At 41.1% G+C, this 20996-nt stretch overlaps 1 protein-coding gene across 3 annotated transcripts in view; it reads left to right on the forward strand.

Moving 5' to 3' along the window:
* Positions 1 to 7742: 7742 nt before the first annotated feature.
* Positions 7743 to 20996, forward strand: part of NECTIN3 (nectin cell adhesion molecule 3) — a 111899-nt gene continuing 98645 nt past the window's right edge. For all 3 annotated transcript variants that reach the window (XM_068969653.1, XM_068969652.1, XM_068969654.1), the window contains exon 1: positions 7743 to 7899. In XM_068969653.1, the coding sequence (XP_068825754.1) occupies positions 7743 to 7899 (157 nt within the window). The remainder of the gene's footprint in view (positions 7900 to 20996) is intronic.

The raw sequence follows: 20996 nt of genomic DNA on the forward strand, positions 1-20996 counted from the left end.
GGTCCCATCACTTCACGGGAAATAGATGGGGAAACAGTAGAAACAGTGTCAGAGTTTATCTTTTTGGGCTCCAAAATCACTGCAGATGGTGATTGCAGCCATGAAATTAAAAGACGTTTATTCCTTGGAAGAAAAGTTATGACCAACCTAGATATTATATTCAAAAGCAGAGACATTACTTTGCCGACTAAGGTCCGTCTAGTCAAGGCTATGGTTTTTCCTGTGGTAAAGTATAGATGTGAGAGTTGGACTGTGAAGAAGGCTGAGCGCTGAAGAATTGATGCTTTTGAACTTTGGTGTTGGAGAAGACTCTTGAGAATCCCTTGGACAGCAAGGAGATCCAATCAGTCCATTCTGAAGGAGATCAACCCTGGGATTTCTTTGGAAGGAATGATGCTAAAGCTGAAACTCCAGTACTTTGGCCACCTCATGCGAAGAGTTGACTCATTGGAAAAGACTCTGATGCTGGGAGGGATTGGGAGCAGGAGGAGAAGGGGACGACAGAGGATGAGATGGCTGGATGGCATCACTGACTCGATGGACGTGAGTCTGGGTGATCTCCAGGAGATGGTGATGGACAGAGAGGCCTGGGGTGTTGCAATTCATGGGGTCGCAAAGAGTCGGACATGACTGAGTGACTGAACTGAACTGAACTGAGTGCTCCTACAAAAGTGTTATGTATTATTAATATAAATAGGATTAGCCTTTAGATAGCTTTGTGAAATGTATGTTTTCATTGTAGATTTAGGAGAGAAGTCCAATTTTTCCTTTCCCAAACAATCCTCTTATTTTTTAGTTCCATAATGATTCTCAAGGGCAATCAAGTTCTGTAAAATAAAACTCCTTAACCACCTAATATTAGAAATTTCTATTTGTTTCCACCATGATCTAGATCAGGAACATTAATTGCAAAAATCAAATCATATGTTTACATGACAAAAACACCAGCACAATTACTTCCAAAATTACTCATTTCAAACCCACCTCTGCTTAACCTGGATTCTTGTCAATGAAATTGAAGAAATTTTGCTCATTTGCCTTATTGCTTTTATTTATATTAATTGACATATTGATGTAGGTAGGCTCTATAATTTTAAACAGTTTGACTTAGAGAAAAATAACTGTTATAAGGGAAGGTTTGAGGAAATAGTCACTGAAAAACTGAACATCAACCATAGTTTAATCAGGAAAACAGAAACTACATTATGTTGCCTACAGAATTTAATACAGGGTATTGTTGCAGAGGGTGAAAGGGTGCTCCACACCAAAAAGGGGGACACTGAGGTGATTCAGATATGTAGTGTAGAAAACTATTACCACCTTAAGACTGGGGAAGCAAAGGGAAAATTCTGGGTTATTAGAACTAAGAAGCTCAGAGGACAGGTCCTATTGTTTAGGGCAAGGCCTTTTGAGAACTGGGCCTGGCCTCGCTTTTGTGGGTAACTCTGAGGTACTGTAATGATTTCTTATAGTCTACAAGCAAAAAAGTCTACAAGCAATAAATGCTGGAGAGGATGTGGAGAAAAGGGAACCCTCTTACACTGTTGGTGGGAATGCAAACTAGTACAGCCACTATGGAGAACAGTGTGGAGATTCCTTAAAAAACTGGAAATAGAACTGCCTTATGACCCAGCAATCCCACTGCTGGGCTTACACACCGAGGAAACCAGAATTGAAAGAGACACATGTACCCCAGTGTTCATTGCAGCACTGTTTATAATAGCCAGGACATGGAAGCAACCTAGATGTCCATCAGCAGATGAATGAATAAGAAAGCAGTGGTACATATACACAATGGAGTATTACTCAGCCATTAAAAAGAATACATTTGAATCAGTTCGAATGAGGTGGATGAAACTGGAGCCGATTATACAGAGTGAAGTAAGCCAGAAAGAAAAACACCAATACAGTATACTAACACATATATATGGAATTTAGAAAGATGGTAACAATAACCCTGTATGCGAGACAGCAAAAGAGACACAGATGTATAGAACAGTCTTTGGGACTCTGTGGGAGAGGGGGAAGGTGGGATGATTTGGGAGAATGGCATTGAAACATGTATAATATCATGTAAGAAACGAATCGCCAGTCTAGGTTCAATACAGGATACAGGATGTTTGGGGCTGGTGCACTGGGATGACCCAGAGAGATGGTATGGGGAGGGAGGTGGGAGAGGGGTTCAGGATTGGGAACACATGTACACCCATGGCAGATTCATGTTGATGTATGGCAAAACCAATACAGTATTGTAAAGTAAAATAAAATAAAATTTAAAAAAAAGAAATATTGAATCATTATGTGGTACATCAGGAACTAACTTAGTGCTATAGGTCAAGTTCACTTCAAAAAACAAGCTCCTAGGAAAAGGAGCTTGTGGTTACAAGAGGTGAGGCATAGGGGGAGGGGAAGTTGGAAGAAGGTAGTCAAAAAGTACAAATTTCCAGTTAAAAGGTGGAAAAGTACTAGGGAGACAATGTATAACATGATTAACATAATTAGTACTTTTGCATGTAATCCATGAAAGTTGTTAGGAGAGTAAATCCTAAGAGCTCTCATCACAGGGAAAAAGTGTCTTTTTTTCTATTTCTTTGATTTTGTACCTATATGAGATGATAGATTTCCACTAAACTTATTGTGGTCATCATTGCATAACATCTATAAGTCAAATCATTATGCTGTATACTTTAAACTTCTATAGTGCTATATGTCAACTATATCTCAATAAAACTGGAAGAGAAAAAAAAAATCTTCATTCCAAAAAAAAAAAAAAGGGAGGCTGGAGCCCACTGCTGATGACAAGCTGATGGGCCATTACTACTGAGGTAATACTGATAGGAGCAGGAAGTAAACAGAAGGGAATACATGTCTTCTCCCCTGCTCCTACCTACCACCCTCTGTCCAGTGACTTCTATTGATAAAACCTATCAAGAAGCCAGTAGACATCCATCTCCTTTGCCCCAGCCCCAGTATTAAGTGTGAATATGGAATGGAGATACGATAGCTTACTAAGTAGCACTGTTGTTGTTTAGTCGCTAAATTGTGTCTGACTCTATAGCTACCCCATGGACTATAGGCTCCTCTGTCCATGGGGTTTCCCAGGTAAGAATACTGGAATGGGTTGCCATTTCCTTCTCCAGGGGATCTCCCTGACCCAGGGATTAAAACCTGCATTGGCAGGAGAATTCTTTACCATGGTGCCACCGGGGAAGCCCTAAGTAGCACTAAGAGCAATTTAAATCAAGAGTGTTAAGCCATGGTCTCGGAGAAGGCAGTGGCACCCTACTCCAGTACTCTTGCCTGGAAAATCCCATGGACGGAGGAGCCTGGTGGGCTGCAGTCCATGGGGTCGCAAAGAGTCGGGAACGACTGAGCGACTTCACTTTCACTTTTCACTTTCGTGCATTGGAGAAGGAAATGGCAACCCACTCCAGTGTTCTTGCCTGGAGAATCCCAGGGACGGCGGAGTCTGTGGGGTCCCACAGAGTCGGACACGACTGAAGCAACTTAGCAGCAGCAGCAGCAAGCCATGGTCAGTTAAAGTAACCAACCACCTTGCAGCTTGAAAAACTCAACATGGTCATATACTCAAGACCTTAAGAAATTAATATTCTTCTGCTGGGTCTGTCTGCCATTAGACATACACTTGAGTAAGCTTGTCACTATAGATATCATTCAATCATCCAATCTGAGAGCTATATGGCAGATATTTTTCAAGGTGGTTGAGTTTCAACAGTGAAAAAATAAATAGCTTTATGCCCACCCTTGTGGAACTGTCATTCTAATGAATAGAAAAAAGATAACATATAAAAATACAATGTGTCTGATGGTGAATGCAATGGAGATAATAAAGCAAGTTGTGTGTGTGTGTGTGTGTGTGTGTGTGTGTGTGTGTCTGTGTGTGTGTGGTGAGGAATAGGGATTGGAGGTGGGGGCAGCTCTTTCATATGGGGTGGTCATGGAAGATCTTAATGACAGAGTGCAATTAGAGTAAAAACCCAAAAGAAATCAGAGAAAGAAAGCAGTGTGAATATATGGTTGAAGATCTTTTCAGTAGGGAATGGCTGTATCTGATAAAAATGGGTGGACTTTTTTTAATGGATTTGCACTTTAACTATTTGCATAGTTCTGCTATAGATGAAGCTGGGTAACATCAACTTACTGTCAAATATAGTACCAATTCAAACATTCCACAAAGCACTGCTCATCGCTTCCACTGAGAGAAATGCTATACTTCTTCATGCAGCAGGTTATTAAAAAATTGCTGATGGTAAAAGAACTAGCTGAGGTATGTACATAATACCCTACCTGTACTAAAAAAATATTTCCTCTTTCAGAGTCAGGTGTGAAATTCTAGCCTCAAACTTTTTCTTTGGATGATCTGAGTAAATGTAAAACGTCCAAACTGTACATAAGATGTCTTTGATGTCTTTGTCAAACTTCATTCTTTAATTAAGAGTTAATGAGCCTTGATAATTGGCCAACAGTCTTTTAGGCAGAAAGCGGGATGGATACTATCAGTGCTCTTAATCCAAAACAATGAAATCACTGTTGGCATTAGAATCACGTTGCATTTTGTTCAGATAATTTTTTTTTTCTTGGAAAATACGTGAATACTTTGGATTCAGTGGTACCAGAGATGTCAGTACTAACTATGATTAAGTATTCCTTCAACCAGTTTGCTACTCAAACAATAAAAAAGAACTTACCTGTAAACTTAGACATCTGAAAATTTTATAACTCAGTTATATTCTTATGTTAAAGTCTTTAAGAAAAATAACAGTAATTCTGGTCCTTGAAAAGAGTGAGTTGTACCATGTAATGTAAAATCTTTTTCTGTAGATGGTAATAATTTCCTACAGGAAAACTTAAGGTGGGTATGTCTTCATTTGAGAGGAATGTGTTTGAGACTGGATATGTAGAAAGTAGAAGTCTGAATTAGTCAACTTGTTTTCTACTTTTTAAAAGAAATCTTTGGAGGTCAGTGGTGTCTACTAGAAGGCAAGAACATGATTCTGGTGATGAGACCACCACATCTGGCTTGTAGAGTTTGCAAACTTCGTGCCTAGGTTCCTCTGGCTCTCAAGGAGGTATAACAGTAATTGTAACCTTTCTTGCTTTGACATCTCTGGCTGAAGCTGGTGTATTAAAACAAACTACTATTATTAAAACACAATGCATGTATGCACATAAAACACCAGCATGGTGCTCTTTTCAATTTTATATTACATTTATAAAATACTAGTCTTCCATGCTCCCTTCACTTTAGGTCAGAGGAGAATATAATCATAGCATACTAATCCAATTCTCAAAATACGGAGGAAATATATTCTTTAAAGCTCCGTATCATCCCTTTGAGAAGCACTAAACCGCCTAATCCCTCATGGGCTCTGTAGCAATTGCATGATGGCCCCCATATTAAGTCTTTGGCACGTTTTCAAATCTTGGCCAAATTACTTTTTATCTGGAGACTGGAACTATCAGGGAAAGACTAGGGGAATGAATTGGCTAGTGGCATTAAAATTCTGGCTGTTTAACATTGGCTAGTAGCATTAAAATTCTGGCTGTTTAACATTTAACTGAGTATCAACAACGTGTTAAAGTGCCATCTAAACATAATTAGCTAGTCATGGCGCAGTGGGCTCTGTCTAAATTTAACTGTGAAATTAGGTTTAGGGAATGTGAAAATAGGGGGGAATTTTTTCTCAAGGGAAACGGTGGTGTCAGCACAGCTGAGGAATGTCACAACAGCTACGTTTAGTCAGTTATGATCATCATCAGGGCATCTCCTGGAGCGAGGCAAGACAGGGTTTATTCTTAAGTCCATTCTGAGACTAGGTGATGGAAAGGAGTGGTTGCAGGAGATGGGCTTACAGGGGACGACAGAGGCAAACAGGAATGGAGAGGGAGCGAGAAAAGGGGGTGGAGGAAAAGAGGTCTTTAAACCGAGCGCTGGAAGACAGGATGGGAGGCGGAAGTTAAGAAAGAAAAAAAGAGCGGTGGGCAGTGGGTGAAAAAAAGAGCGGTGGGCAGTGGGTGGAACTGCGTGTAGTCTTGGAGGTGAGTAAAACGTTAAGTCAGTGGGTGGAGGTCGGGGAGCCCTAGTGACTGAAGGCGGAGGACAGCGTGATCTTGGCGAGAGATAATCATTAGTTTAGCTGCGACAGGCGGCCAAATCCTTTTTTGACTTTATTCTTATTGGAGCACATATGTGGCTATCTGGTGGCGATGGCAGGACCAACATAAAATTAATGGTGTCAGGATTGAGGATGTGTGTCCTCCGCCTCCAGCCCCCCTCGGGATAGTGGAAACTGTCCACCATCCCCGCAGAACCGCCGGTGGCCGTGGCTCCAAGGTTAAGCCACCAGGGCCGTGCGTGGCGGGCAAATGAAGAGGGCAGGGTGCGCAGCCACCGGGGTGAAGGAAGGTCGCGGAGGATCATAGACGCTCCTTTTACGGGCATATATTTAATATTTCCCGAGGTCACTGTTCCGCGTTCAGTTCATAGGAAAACAGGCAACGAAAATAAAATCACATGTGCGAACATGCAAATGAAACAAAACCAAAGAAAAACACCACCGCACTACAGGCGCTCGGATCAGGGAAATTCGCGGCCTCCTGTTGCCAGTCGCCCGGCGAAGACAGCGGACAGCCGGGCGGCCAGAGAAACGAGAGCGAGAAAAGACCTTCTGGGGCTCCTCTCCTTGCCCGGCTCCGTTGACCCTTTCACCAAACTGCCCTCCGAGAGAAAGGGGCAAGAAAAACGCCTGTGCAAACGTGCCTCGGCGGGCTAAGGGGGAAGTGGGGCTTGGAAGAAAGGAGGGATTCGGAGAGCTCAGCTGTCCCGGGAAGCATAGGGGAGAAAGTCTCTCCTTCCAGGCCCCGGCGAGGAGGGAGATGACTAGTCTCGCAGAATACGTCCAGCTTCCCAGACAGGAACCTTTAGCCGGGGCAACGGAAGGGCAGCCCCATCGTGCCTTCCTCTCCCCACCCCGGGTCCCCGCCAGAGGGAGAAAGCCGCCCGGGCTAGCTGAGCCGCGAGCACGACCGTCCCACCGCCCTCCGCCTCTATCCGAGCTGGGGCCGCGGTGGACCCGCGAAGGGCGGAGTGGGCGAGACCATTGGAAAGGCTGGGAAGGGGGGGCAAGGCAGGAACGCGAGGGGCGGGGCCTACTAACCTATTCCAGATTTTCCTGTCCTCCTTAAAGCCCTGCTTTGGGAGAAACCCCGTTATCATAGAGGAGAAAAGAGATTTGGGGTTTTTTTTTTTTTGAAAGGGGTGGAGCGAGTGTAGGAGGGCGGGGTGGGAGGAGTCGCGGCTCGCACTTTGGGACCAGACGGGAGCGCGAGTTGCGCGGGCTGGGCGGGCGAGTCCCTGCTCCTGCTCTGAGGGTCCGGCTTCCTCTCCCCCTCCCGCGCGGGGCGGGGTGGTGCGTTCCGAGTTCCCAGGAGTTCGAAGTGGGCGGGTGCCGGGGTGGGGGGGAGGGGAGTGGCGGCGGCGGTGGTGGCGGGCGGCTCCCGCCTCAGCCTCGGCAGTGGCGTCGGCGACGGCGGAGTCGAAGCAGCCGCGAGCGCTCGACTGAGTGTCAGCCGGCGGCGACGGCTCAAGAACTGGGAGTTAGGGACGCGCGCACCGGACCTTCCGCCGCGGCCACTGCCGCCGCCGCCGCCCAGAGCCGGAGGCGCCGGGGCCGGGGGAGCCGGGCGGCGGGAGAGCGAGCGGGCCGGGGGGAGGGTGGGGGATGGCGCGGACCCCGGGGCCGGCTCCACTGTGTCCCGGAGGCGGCAAAGCACAACTTTCCTCCGCTTCTCCCCCCGGGGCCGGGCTCCTGCTGCCGCCCCCGACGCCACCGCCGCTGCTGCTGCTGCTTTTTCCGCTGCTGTTCTCCTGGCTCTGTGGTAGGTGAACCTCGGCTGTCGGCGCGGGCTGAGGGGAGGCGCGACCGAGTGTCCCTGTGCCGCGGCCGGGCCGGCGCGGGCCGTTTTCTCGTGCGGAGGGCGGTTGTGTTCGGCGGTTGGCTGCGCGAGCGGGTGCCATGGACTTTGGCTGGAAACTTTTAGCCGCGCCCGGGGCGAGGCCGGGGAAGGGCCGGGGCCGGCGAGTGAGGCGCCGACTGCCCGGTCCCCTCCCCCGCGGCCGCGCGGCTCGCCACGCTGTGGGTCGGGGTTTGGCTGCGGTGTGCTCTGTCCGGACGCCTAGTGCTCGGTGCTACCGGGGTCCCTCGGTTTTGCTCTCGGGACCGTTACTTGCTCGCTGATTTGCGGAGGAAGCCGAGAGCACGGACTTTTGTGCTGGCGCTAGATGGGATGGTCGTTTGCCGCTTCATTTTTTCCCGGGTGAAACTTGAGCTGTGAGCCTAGATACCTTTAGGAACACAAGAACCGACCACGGAATGAAGCCTTTGGGTTCCCACCCCGCTTCTCCTTCCACCCTGGAGAAGGCACCATGTTAACCCACCCTGCAGCATCCCCTACAGTTTTCTTCGATCCTCCGGCCGCTTTCTGCCCTGGCAGCCTCTGGATCGCTTTGCATTGAGCCTGTAGCAGCCTTCCAGTTTGTGGGGCGTCTGTCTCACTGTCCACGTTTATTTTAGCTGAGCCAGTTTGTCTTCAGGACTTTGATTTACATGTAAAATACCTGACTGCATTGGCCGTGCCCCTGCTGTTCTGGTCAAAATAAGCCCCGCGCCTCTTCCCTGCCGTTCTTCCCACATGTTCTGTTACAGTTTTGTCACATTTGGGAGGTGGTCTCATTGTAAGTTTACTTCCTAGGCATCGGAGACTAGAAGACTACTTGTTAAGAGTATCTTTAAATAAATATCTCCGTTTCGTGCGAGAGACGTGGACTTAAGTGATCCTTAATGGAATGCGGCGATTTGGGAGACTAAGGCCACCGGTCTAGCTCTCGGGACTAGCTCTGTCTTTTGGTAATACTGGAACACAGCAAGACGTTATTCGTTCGATGACTCCCACTTAGAGGAAAGTGGAGAGGAAAACTTAGGCTTGCTCAAAGGGTGTTTTACCTGAGACATTTTTCTAGTACATAAATCTGCTGTTGGATGTCAGCATTTAATGAAATCTTAAAAGAAACCAGGAAGTTTTACCAGTATTTACTACAAGAAGAGATGTGTGCAGTTTACTTGGATGGTGTGATTTAGAAGAGAATCCTATACCCCTGTACCGTGTAGGTGTGTCGGGGTAGCTGGTTATGAGGAAGGCAAAGTTTTCAAGAGATTGAGTGTCCCTTAAAGGCTGAGAATTTCCACCACCAAATCACTGTCACGTTTAAAGCACTGTAATGACAGTTTCTGGTTTACAGAGTATAGTATGACAAATGGCATGTTATCTAATCTACATTGTTTCTGTAGTGCCACTCCCCAGATGTTTGGTTTCAGGACACAATTCTTAATGCTGTTACTTCTTTATATTGATGAAAGGTTCTGGATTGAATTTTGTGTACTGTTCTTTTGCATTAAGGAGTATTGTGGAATACATTTGGGTGGGAGGAAAATGGGAGGGGGATGTTAACAGTTTACTATTCTGATACAGATTGTGTTAAAGACTAAGAATATTTGTACCTCCAGTGAAGGTTTATCTAGCTAAGCAAAGCCCCATAGAAGACTGAAGCAAGGTAATATGTACAGGTAATACAAGGAAAATTAAATTTGGGTAATAATTTCATAGTTACTGTGAAAGTAAAGTGTCATTTACTTTTTGAAGAAATATATTGGAATTCATATGAAAGAAGAAAAGAATTAGAAAGTCTTCCATAATAATGTGCTTGATATTTTAGAGTCCTGAAAATCCAAGTAGTATAGCCAAAAGGACTGTGATATAGAGAGGTGTAAATTGAAGTTTTTAAGAGTCATCTCTGCTTGTAGTTGTAGAGACAGACACTAGCTTTGTATTACTGTGCACTGCTCATTTAAAGAGCTTCCTTTTTTTGGCTTATAGTGTTATAACACCCTAATTTGTGAACCCTTATGACAGGTTTTTTCTGTCAACCTTTATTTTAGAATAAAGTCTTTGAATAGGGCACAGTTGTCCTGATTTATGGATACTAAGTATGGAAACGGAAATTTCTGCTTGTAACCTGTGCATTGATCTAACATTCATAGTACTACTTACAAGCTTTGGCATGTACTGATGTTTGAGTTTAGTTTTATTTATTTATAGAATTTTATTGAAGTATAGTTCAGTTACAGTGCTTTGGAAGGTGTTAGAAATGAGAAGATTTTTAGGCTTTAAAGAGATGACTATATGATGATTTGTTAATTAGAATGCTTTACTTATTTTTACCACATACAGACTATTTTTTTCTTTTTGCTGCTATTTTTGATATTCTGGTTACATATAGCATGGCCTTAACTATGCTAAACTCTTGGGAGTATCCTCTATTAGCACAATATCATTTCTATGTCATGCTGATTTTATGGCTATTAAAAAAACCCTCATATTCAAACTAGTAGACATGGTATTCTGAAAACTATAAAAAGTAATCAGATTTCCTCTTTTGAAGGGTGTACATTATCTGTCCTATTTGAAGAACTGAAATTCTCACTCATTGTGGTTAGTTTGTGTGTGTGTATGTATGTGTGTTAAGCCCGATAGATCATAGGTGTAAAGGTTAAGAGGGCTAGATTTTCAACATTTTCTGACTTGATAAACCTGATTTATTTAAATCTGGAAGTCCATATTTCTTTATGGTGCCAATGATCAACTAATATGTGATGAGATTTATCTTAGTTTCCCTTCCAATATTTTTCTTGAGGAACAGAGAATATTAGCAGGGATATGGTATCAATGAGAGAGAAGATAGACTACTGACCTAAGTTCCAGCTCTTCCCATTTTCAACAAGGTTTTATCTTAAATGGATATTTAGAAGGTTATAGAAGAAAAAATCTATTATGATGATGGAACATTTAACAGCACTTTCAGAAATTTCTTTATTCATGGCACTTGTTAGATACTTGAGGACACTGAATAAGGCAGAGCCCTGGCTTCAAGGAGCTTACAGCAGTATAATAGACGTAATGTATAAAGTAAATAGGTGGTTGTAGGGCTTCCCTGATAGCTCAGATGGTAAAGAATCCATGTGCAGTGGAGAAGACCTGGGCTCGATCCCTGGGTTGGGAAGATCCCCTAGAGAAGGGAACTGCTACCCACTCCAGTATCCTTCCCTGGAGAAATCCATGGGCAGAGGAACCTGGCAGGCTACAGCCCATGGGGTCACAAAGAGTCAGACACAACTGAGTGACTTTCATATAGGACAGCTTGGTGTTTATGATAGATTTGTGCATGAGGTACTGTCAGTTACCCAGAAGAGGAACCTAACCAACTATGTAGAGATATTAGTGTAAACTGAGAAAAAAAAAAGTTACCTAAGAAAAAATCAATTGAGTCAGATTTTCTTATTGAGATAGGTCATTGTGGTAGGTGGTATAAGTTTGCTTTCTGCACTTTATGGTTAAGATACTAAATAGGCAGTTTGAATCTGAAAAAAGATTGTCACTTACCAGCTGTGTGAATCATTGGCAAGTTATTTAACCTCAGTAAACTTAGGTTTTTTCATCTTTTCAAAAAAGGGTAATATCAACTTGCTTATAGAGTTCTTGTGAGGATTAAATGAAAGAAAATAAAATAGCAGAATGCATGGAATATACATTCAAATTTTAGCATTTATTTTATTTCATATTATTATTAGGGGCTTCCTTGGTGGCTCAGTGGTGAAGAATCTGCCTGACAATGCGGGAGACTTGAGTTCGATCCCTGGGTTGGGAAGATCCCCTAGAGAAGTAGTAAATGGCAACCCACGTCAGTATTCTTGCCTGGGAAATCCCATGAACAGAGGAGCCTGGTGGGCTATAGTCCACGAGGTGGCACAAGAGTTGGACACAACTTAGCTATTAAACAACAAAGACAAACCAACCAACATGGTATTTGTCATTCTTAAATTTTACCCTGATGACTTGAATAACTGGGTTTTCAACTTGATTGACTTGCTTTTTTTATACTTTCATCTTTATTTTGAGTGTATAGCCCAGTCAGTGCTCTTGAAGTGTTTGTTAAATTTACCTCCGATAAGTATACAGACCAGTTTTCAGAATGTTGGGATGTAGTGAAATTAACCCAGCTGTGTAATTGTATGGAATCTAGTTGGATGGTCCCATAATGATGTAGAATGTGTTTTAGGACTTGGCGGTTCTGTGTGGTCACTTAGAATGTTAGTGGTTATATTGAAAAGTGTAGAGTCGAAAATGTGCAGTTGAAGATAGAGTCGTAATTTCATTTCTACTTTAGCAAGTTACTGGTAGTATCAGGTTGGAGCCTACAATAAATATTGCCCATATCAATTTTCCTGCTTCTAAGACGGATATAATGGCAAAGTGACCCAAATTTAAAAGGAAGCAAAAAAGAGCAAATTTTGCATTTAGCTCTAGTGTCCAAAATAGGAATTGGGAAAAGCGGGTCAATAATATATTTGTGGGTGTGGGTGTATTTACTGTTTTACCTTATGTCACTTATGCATATATATGTGTGTGTAAAAGAAAAAACATATATATATATATATATGTGATTCAGCAACTCTGAGGTACATTTTGCATCTGTATAGTTAAGGAACAAAACTTATGGCTTATTGCCTATTATTTGAAAATGATTGAAGTGAAGCTGGCCATGATACCCTTGTTAAAAAGGAGTATTTTGGTATTCTGTTGCTTACCCCTTAAAAAATTAGTGAGTAAATAACATATTCCTATGGCATATTCTCGGAGAAGGCAATGGCACCCCACTCCAGTACTCTTGCCTGGAAAATCCCATAGGCAGAGGAGCCCAGTGGGCTGCGGTCCATGGGGTCACGAAGAGTCAGACACGACTGAGCGACTCCACTTTCACTTTTCACTTTCATGCATTGGAGAAGGAAATGGCAACCCACTCCAGTGTTCTTGCCTGGAGAATCCCAGGGACGGGGGAGCCTGGTGGGCTGCCATCTATGGGGTCACACAGAGTCGGACACGACTGAAGTGACTTAGCAGTAGCAGTAGCATGGCATATTCTATACTCTATTAAAGTCCTCATAAAATTGGCAATACTGAACACATGATTTGTGAAAGATGTAGCGTTTAATTAACAATAGCCAAAGTGAAGTGAAGTGAAGGGCTCTCAGTCATGTCCTACTCTTTGCAACCCCATGAACCATACAGTCCATGGAATTTCCCAGGCGAGAGTACTGGAGGTAGCCTTTCCCTTCTCCAGGGGATCTTCCCAGCCCAAGGATTGTAGGTGGATTCTTTACCAGCTGAGCCGCAAGGGAAGCCCAAGAGTATTGGAGTGGGTAGCCTATCCCTTCTTCAGTGGATCTTCCCAACCCAGGATCTTCCCAATTGAACTGGGGTATCCTGCATTGCAGGCGTACTCTTTACCAACTGATCTATCAGGGAAGCCCTAAGAATGACTGTTAATATGTAAATATAGGCTAAAATCAAAGAACCTTGAAGTAAGTAATGAGTGTGTCAGAAACTCAGATCCAAAAATCTCAGCACCATTAATGTCATACTTTTGGTTACCTTTTATATTTTTATCTAAAATTATCTTGAACCCATATCCTTTCTTGAGTTTATAAAACTTATGATTTTCTGTTATAGGCTCTGACATAGATTAATTATTTGTGTAAATAAAATTTGTTGTGAATCTTTATCAAGGGTGAATTTTAGGTTTTTTCCTAAATGGCTCACTTGTTACAGCATAGATCATTAATTTAAAATTTTAGTGATGGCTGCCTCCTGTAAGTCTAGATACAGTTATACTGCAGGTATTATATGGAGAAGGAAATGGCAACCTACTCCAGTGTTCTTGCCTGGAGAATCCCAGGGATGGGGGAGCCTGGCAGGCTGCCGTCCATTGGGTCGCACAGAGTCGAACACGACTGAAGTGACTTAGCAGCAGTAGCAGCAGCAGCAGCAGCAGGTATTATAGCTGTTTCAGAAATGATATTGTATTGCATACTTATATTGTGAGTTTAACATGTTTTCTTTAATATTGCATCCAGGGAGATTATTTTACTTGCAGCCCTGTTAATTGCCTAGTATCCATTCTGCTAATTAAGATCAGTAGGAAAAAAGTACCATGTGGTATTGTGAGTAGATATCCATAAACTGGAATTTAAGGTATGGTATGTGAGAACATACCAGCTCATAACTGGTTTAAATGACCAAGAATTGACAGCATTTCCAAAGATTATTTTGTAGCTGTGAGATTAATTATACTGTGACTCTATAGATAGGAGAGGTTATAATATATATATATATATATATATATATTTTACTTTATTTGGTTTCCTTTAATAGGAAGTTAATAGTTTAATAGTTTTTTTTTTTTAAATAGGTTGGCTGTTGTCCCAGTAGAGGTGCTTTACTTTAAGCTGTTAGATTTCTTCAGAAGTAAAACTTTTGAAAAGGAGGAGGGTATATCTATAAATCACTATTCTCAGCTACCCAAGGTCAGCCAAAGTACAGTGTGTTGATAGGTTCAAATACTAGTTACTAGGAAATCTTTTTCGAAACAACATCCCAGGCCCCACTGTGGACTAACTGGATCAAGAATTTTGCAAGGGGGTGGAGAGTGGAGCCTGGTGATTGGGGCATTTGTAGTTTAAGAGACATATTCATTTGATTGTTTCTTCCCTTGATGAGTATTATTTATTATAGCATTTTTATATGTGATTTGACCAGATGTGGTCATTATTTTGTTTATTATTGTATCTCATATGCTAAGTATGCAGTGGGTGCTCAGATTTCTTTATAGCAAGAGCTTAACAACAAAATAAAATTTAGTTTAAACCATCAGTGTCCCAATAGAGATCTGTGAACTTATATACATAGATTTAAGTTATCCTAATGCCACATTAAAAAAAATAATGAAAGGAACATGTGAAATTAACATATTTTATTTAACACAGTATAACCAAAATGTTATTTAGCATGCAGTTGATATTTTAAAATTGAGATATTTTACATTTTTTTTTCTTTTGTAGTAAGTCTTTGAAATCTGATGATGTGTACTATACACTTACAGATTGTTATTTGGATAAACTGTATTTCATGTATTCAGAAGTCAGGTGTGGCTGGTGATTACCATATTGGACAGTGCAGGTCTAAACTATATGTGGTCTCCAAAGTAGGTTATGCCCTTCTCTGGTACTTACTCAAAAGTCCTAAAATGATATTACTCTTCCTTCTTATCTAGTCCAATTCTGGAGCTCCCAGTTTGAAATTAATTTTCTCCATGAATACTTCCTTCACCACTTCTTTCATACAGTGAGCTTTTTTCTTTCTAAAGTAGTTACTCTTTTTACTCGTTATTTAGTAATGTAATTGTGAGTTGATCTATGATGTGTGCTCTTTGCAGTAAAGACTTTGCCTCAAGCTTCACTGTATGCATCCTAGCACCTATTACAGAATAAACACAAGTTATTTTTTAAGCTTATAGATTTTTAACGTGTCAGGGAGGGAGAAATTTTTCTCTGCCCTTCTAGTTTCTCCTGTGTGGTCTAAATTACATTGACATGAGACAGATTAAAACAACATAAAATAGAAAGTTTGATGCCATGTATACATACATGGAAGAGACTCAGAAAACTGCTTAAATGAAAGTCGCTCAGTCGAGTCTGACTCTTTGGGGTGCCATGGACTCTACAGTCCATGGAATTCTCCAGGCAAGAATACTCGCGGGGATAGCAGTTCCCTTCTCCAGGGTATCTTCCCAACCCGGGTCTCCTACATTGCAGGTGGATTCTTTACTAGCTGAGCCACCGGGGAGGCCCTTCCAGGAAATGGCCTAACCCTCACATTAAATACCAACTTTGGCTACAGACAAAACAGGGTACTGGGGGTAGTGATTTGGGACTTCAAAGGGGAGAAAGGCAACTCACATAAAGATGTAAAACAAATGTTTGGTAAACAAGTGTTTGCTGGGCCTTGTAGACACAATGGGAACATAGAGTGGACTCTGATCTCTAGGCCATGCAGAGATTCCCCACTACACTTTGCCTTTACTTTTTACAGATAACTCTGGGGATAGCTCAGTGCCAGGCCCTCTATCTAAAAAAAACTTTTTAGGCAATTAGGGGGAAGGTCAAAGTTTCTTTCTGTCTTTTGGTCCTTGGGTGTTTTCAGCTCACAACAATCCTGTGCCAGAGACATTATTGGGGAGCAACTTTTGTTCCCAAACATTTGCTTTTTTCCTTGTTAATAAGTGTTTTAGAATTGACCAAATTTGCTATACAACAAAAGGGTATCAAGAGAATACTTAGCTTATGATTTCATCTTCCATGTTGAAATAAGATAATAAAACAGAATAATAGCTATAATAAATAGCTACAAAAACTTCTCTGAATTTGACTTCATTTCCTATCTGATCCTAGCTATCCTTCAAATCCTTAGTCCCTGGAGCAAATTCTGTTCATTTTTTCATGCTTTTAGAGGAATGTTTTCCAAAGTGTTTAATAGAACGCTAGTTTCTGGAAAAAAGTGTCATGGTTGAATATATTTGGGAATGGGAAAAACTAATCATGTAACCCCCTTCCCTCATGGAAAATCACTGTGCACATTAGTTTATTAATGGCTTAAGAAATTCTTCAGTAAAATATCCTTTTCTGCAGTTAATTAAACAGCCTGTTTTTGCTACAGAAGCTTTGTTGTACAGAACACACTATAGGGAATGTATTCTTAAAGAGGTTTGTATATTTGATATTTATTCCTATCCTGACATTTTTTCCATTGCTATTTTCCAAGATAGGGGAGGAATTTATTTATTTACTATACTAGAAAAGGATGATAGGCTTTAAAGATGTTACTTGGTGAGAAATGTTCTTCATTGCCTTTTCTTTTTTCTAAAAATTCCTTTTGCTTTCTTTAGTTCTGTCTTTATACCTGTCTTTATATTCTGTCCCCATTGTCTTACCCATTTTGAATCTGAGAAATTTGAGAAATTGACCTAGGAGGAATGCAATTCTTCCTCTTTGGTATTAGTACTGTATTATTAACCCCAAAATATATGTAGCTTAAGCAGTTTCTTTGGGATATACCTCACTTTATGTATAATACATATCATTCTGGGCTTGTGTTTTAGAAATAGAGTAGGTATATTTAAGATAGCTTTTCTGTTTTAATGGAAGTATACCAGTGCAGTTACTGAAAAGGACATGAAAAAACCAAGAGGCGGATATAAAAATAGATGTACACAGCTAGGACTCTTAACATTTGAGAACATTGTATAAAATTAAAAATGTGCTTGATTCTTTTTAATGGTTTCATTTCAGAGGAAAAAGCAAAGTATTAATGAAGTGTTAGTATTGGAAAACTATGGTAAGATGAAGTCCACATAGTGACTCTATGAGTTATCCTTGATAGACATTATTGTCATTACTAAAATATCTGAGGCCATTGGTTTTGAAACTTATTAATACAGTATTTAATTTAGTCATTGCTACTGTGGGTTAGATTAAGATTTCATTTTACAAGTGTCCTTGTCATGAACTCCAAACTCCCTTATAATTTGATTTAGATTAGAGATAATCATTCATGGTTATAAATTCAGTTTAATGTTAAATAAGTCAGAGAATAGTCTATCTTGTATTTGAGTCTGCTTAGTAATACCCATGTGTTCAGTCGTGTCCAACTCTTTGTAACTCTGTTGTAGCCTGCCAGGCTCCTCAGTCCATGGAATTTTCCAGGCAAGAATACTGGAGTGGGTTGCCATTTCCTTCTTCAATGAGAAGGAATACCCAGATTATTTTAAATGTAGAATTTTTAAAAAGCTTCTCTATTTTTCATTAAAGAAATTCAGGTGGGAGAAGGTACAAGGTACATAGCTAACAGTCCTGTCCTTCTCATTAAGGGCACAGGGCTAGAGCATTATAGCATTTTTCACCAACCAGGAGTCTTCATATGTTAATTGCTGTAGCAGCTACTTAAAAGAGGTAAAAAATTACCACCAACAAAAACTTTGATAAACATATGCAAGTAATGCAGTTGTACTGAGCATCCACTTTTACATTAACTTCTCATTCCTGTAGGCAATTTTAAGGTTATAAATAGGTGATTATTTTGATGACACAGTTTGATTTGCCTAGTCCACATTAGAACCAGAGTGAATTTTAGTATTGCAATAATAGTAAGAAACACTTCTTTCAGGTTGTTACCTTTTGTTGTACACTAGCACAGTGTCAAAGATTTGTTGTTTTTCTTTTAAAGCTGGCATAGCTTTTCCAGTTGAATGACAAAAAGAAGGCACATCAAGGTTAGAATTAGTAATACTAATGAAAACATTTTACTTAGCAAGAAATAAGACTCACTGGACTATTGATACTCTTTTCTGTATTTAAGATAGATTATTTTTTCATTTTTCAGTTAAAAACATTGTCAACTTTTAGATTATTTGTAAAAGATTTAGCAATTATGGTGGCTGTTTTGAAACCATGAATTGTTTGTAAGGCTTATTTTCTATATGTGTATAGAAGAGTGTGGGCTTTGATTGTATTTGTTATATTTTGTAACTGCTAGTGAAAATGTTTACATGAATAAGTAGCCGGTGAAGTTTTTATATAGTATGTTAAAAAGTCTTCTCTTATAATAAAAGCTTTAACGTTAACATCTGTTAAAATATAAAAACAAATCTGAAGTTCTCTGAGAAAAATAAATATTTTTTCTTAGAGAATACTTCTGTTGCTTTGCTGCCCTCTACAGTCATCTAAGATAGTCACTCTAGACTTTTCTTCCATCAGATGATTAAAATACTTTCTTGACATGTGTGCTTTAAATTTCGAGAGTGAGTTAAATAATATTTACTGTAAAGTATGATAACATATAGATAACAACAGTTGATCTATACCTTTAATGCAAAAAATAAAAGTTTACAAGTAGGGGATGGACAGGAGACTACTGCACATCAGTCAAGAAACAGATGAGAGAGCACCAACCTGGTGATGGGTAGTGCAGAGGACACCACAGTGGGATGAGTGCTCACAAGCTTATGAAGCCGTTAGTACGAGTAACGGAGTGCTAGGTAGCTGTAACAGCATACCAAATAGTATGATACAGCCCCCCCCAAAAGAGATCAGTAAGGCCTATAAGAGTCAAGGACACTAATTAGAGGAAATGAAACTTTGGAACTGTAAGAATGATTTGAGTTCAGACAGGTAAAACAGGGTTATGTCAAACAGGAAAAGAAAATATTAGAACACAAAGCATCTGTTACACAGAAAGGGCTATGCTAGGACCCTTGGAGTCTTTTGCCTTTAGGAAATGTAAAATTTAATTGTTAGCAGATTTTGGGATTAGAAAATAGCATGTGTGTTTCTGTATATTTTATACCCAGTTACTTAATCTTTTTGCCTGTTTCAGTCCTTACATGAAGTGAAAGTGAAAGTCATTCAGTAGTGTCCAAGCCTGTCCAAGCCTTTGCCTTCTCCAGGGAATCTTCCCAGCCCAAGGATCGAACCCAGGTCTCCCGCATTGTAGGTGGATTCTTTAACCAAATGAGCTATCAGGAAAGCCCCTCGGTCCCAGCTGAGCCACAAGGGAAGCCCAAGAATACTGGAGTGGGTAGCCTATCCCTTCTCCAGTGGATCTTCCTGACCCAGGAATTGAACCAGGGTCTCCCGCATTGTAGGCGGATTCTTTAACCAAATGAGCTATCAGGAAAGCCCCTCGGTCCTTATACACTTAGCTAAATGATGCCTCCTTTACAGAGTTGCTGTGAAAATTAAATGAAATCCTTATTAAACTAAACTGTAGTAAAGTGCTTTACAAATACAACTAACCATAATGGAAGCAAAAATGGATTGTCTTAGGTTAAAAATGCAAAGTGTATCTAGTTGCTTCAAAAGAAGAAGTTTAACTGAGAAAGATTCAATAGAAGACCTGATTTTCTAGCTGAACCTTGAAGAAAGAGTTTTCCATTTCTGAGGGAAGTCAGTAAAAAAGCATTCCAGGCTGAAAAGATCACTGGACTGAGGACTCTGTGGAAGGAATTAATGTACCCATGTGGTTCAAGTATGAGCTGTTATGGAGGGGAGTCATAGATTTTTAAATACTTTGCTGATGCTGAGGAGATGAGAGTGTGTGGGAGGCAGTGAGAAGCTTTTGAAAGCAGGTAACTACTGAGTCTGTGATTCCGGAATATTTTATAGCTCTGACAGCACTGTAAAAGATATACGGGAGATAATGAGAGACAAGCAAAAGGGAAAACCATTGCAGCTGTACATAAGAAGAGAGGATTGTGGAGAGAAATGGCAATTTGATAGAAAAGTTTGAAGGGAGGGATAGATCTGAGAAGTCGATTACATGGTGTCTGAATAGCATCGTGGTTGAGGAGACAGGAGTTGGATATGAACTTAGATTTCTTGAGTGACTAGAAAAGGATTGTTGTTCAGTCACTCAGTCATGTCCGACTCTTTGTGACCACATGGACTACAGCATGCCAGGCTTCCCTGTCCTTGACCATCACCCGGAGCTTGCTTAAACTCATGTCCATTGAGTCAGTGATGCCATCTAACCATCTCATCCTCTGTCATCCCCTTTTCCTCCTGCTTTCAGTCTTTGCCAGCATCAGGGTCTTTCCAGTAAGTCGGCTCTTTGCATCAGGTGGCCAAAGTATTGGAGCTTCAGCCTCAGCATTAGTCCCTCCAATGAATATTCAGGATTGATTTCCTTTAGGATTGACTGGTTTGATCTCCTTGCAGTCCAAGGAACTCTCCAGAGTCTTCTTTAACACCACAGTTCAAAAGTGTCAATTCTTCAGTGCTCAGCATTCTTTATGGTCCAACTTTCATATCCAAACATGACTGCTGGAAAACCATAGCTTTGATAATATGGACCTTTGTTGACAAAGTAATGTCTCTGCTTTTTAATATGCTTTCTAGTTTTATCATAGCTTTTCTTCCAAGGAGAAAGCGTCTTTTAGTTTCATGGCTGCAGAAGGATTAATGTATCAGTCT

Source organism: Capricornis sumatraensis, chromosome 1 (assembly GCF_032405125.1).
Source record: "Capricornis sumatraensis isolate serow.1 chromosome 1, serow.2, whole genome shotgun sequence".
NCBI lineage: Eukaryota > Metazoa > Chordata > Mammalia > Artiodactyla > Bovidae > Capricornis > Capricornis sumatraensis.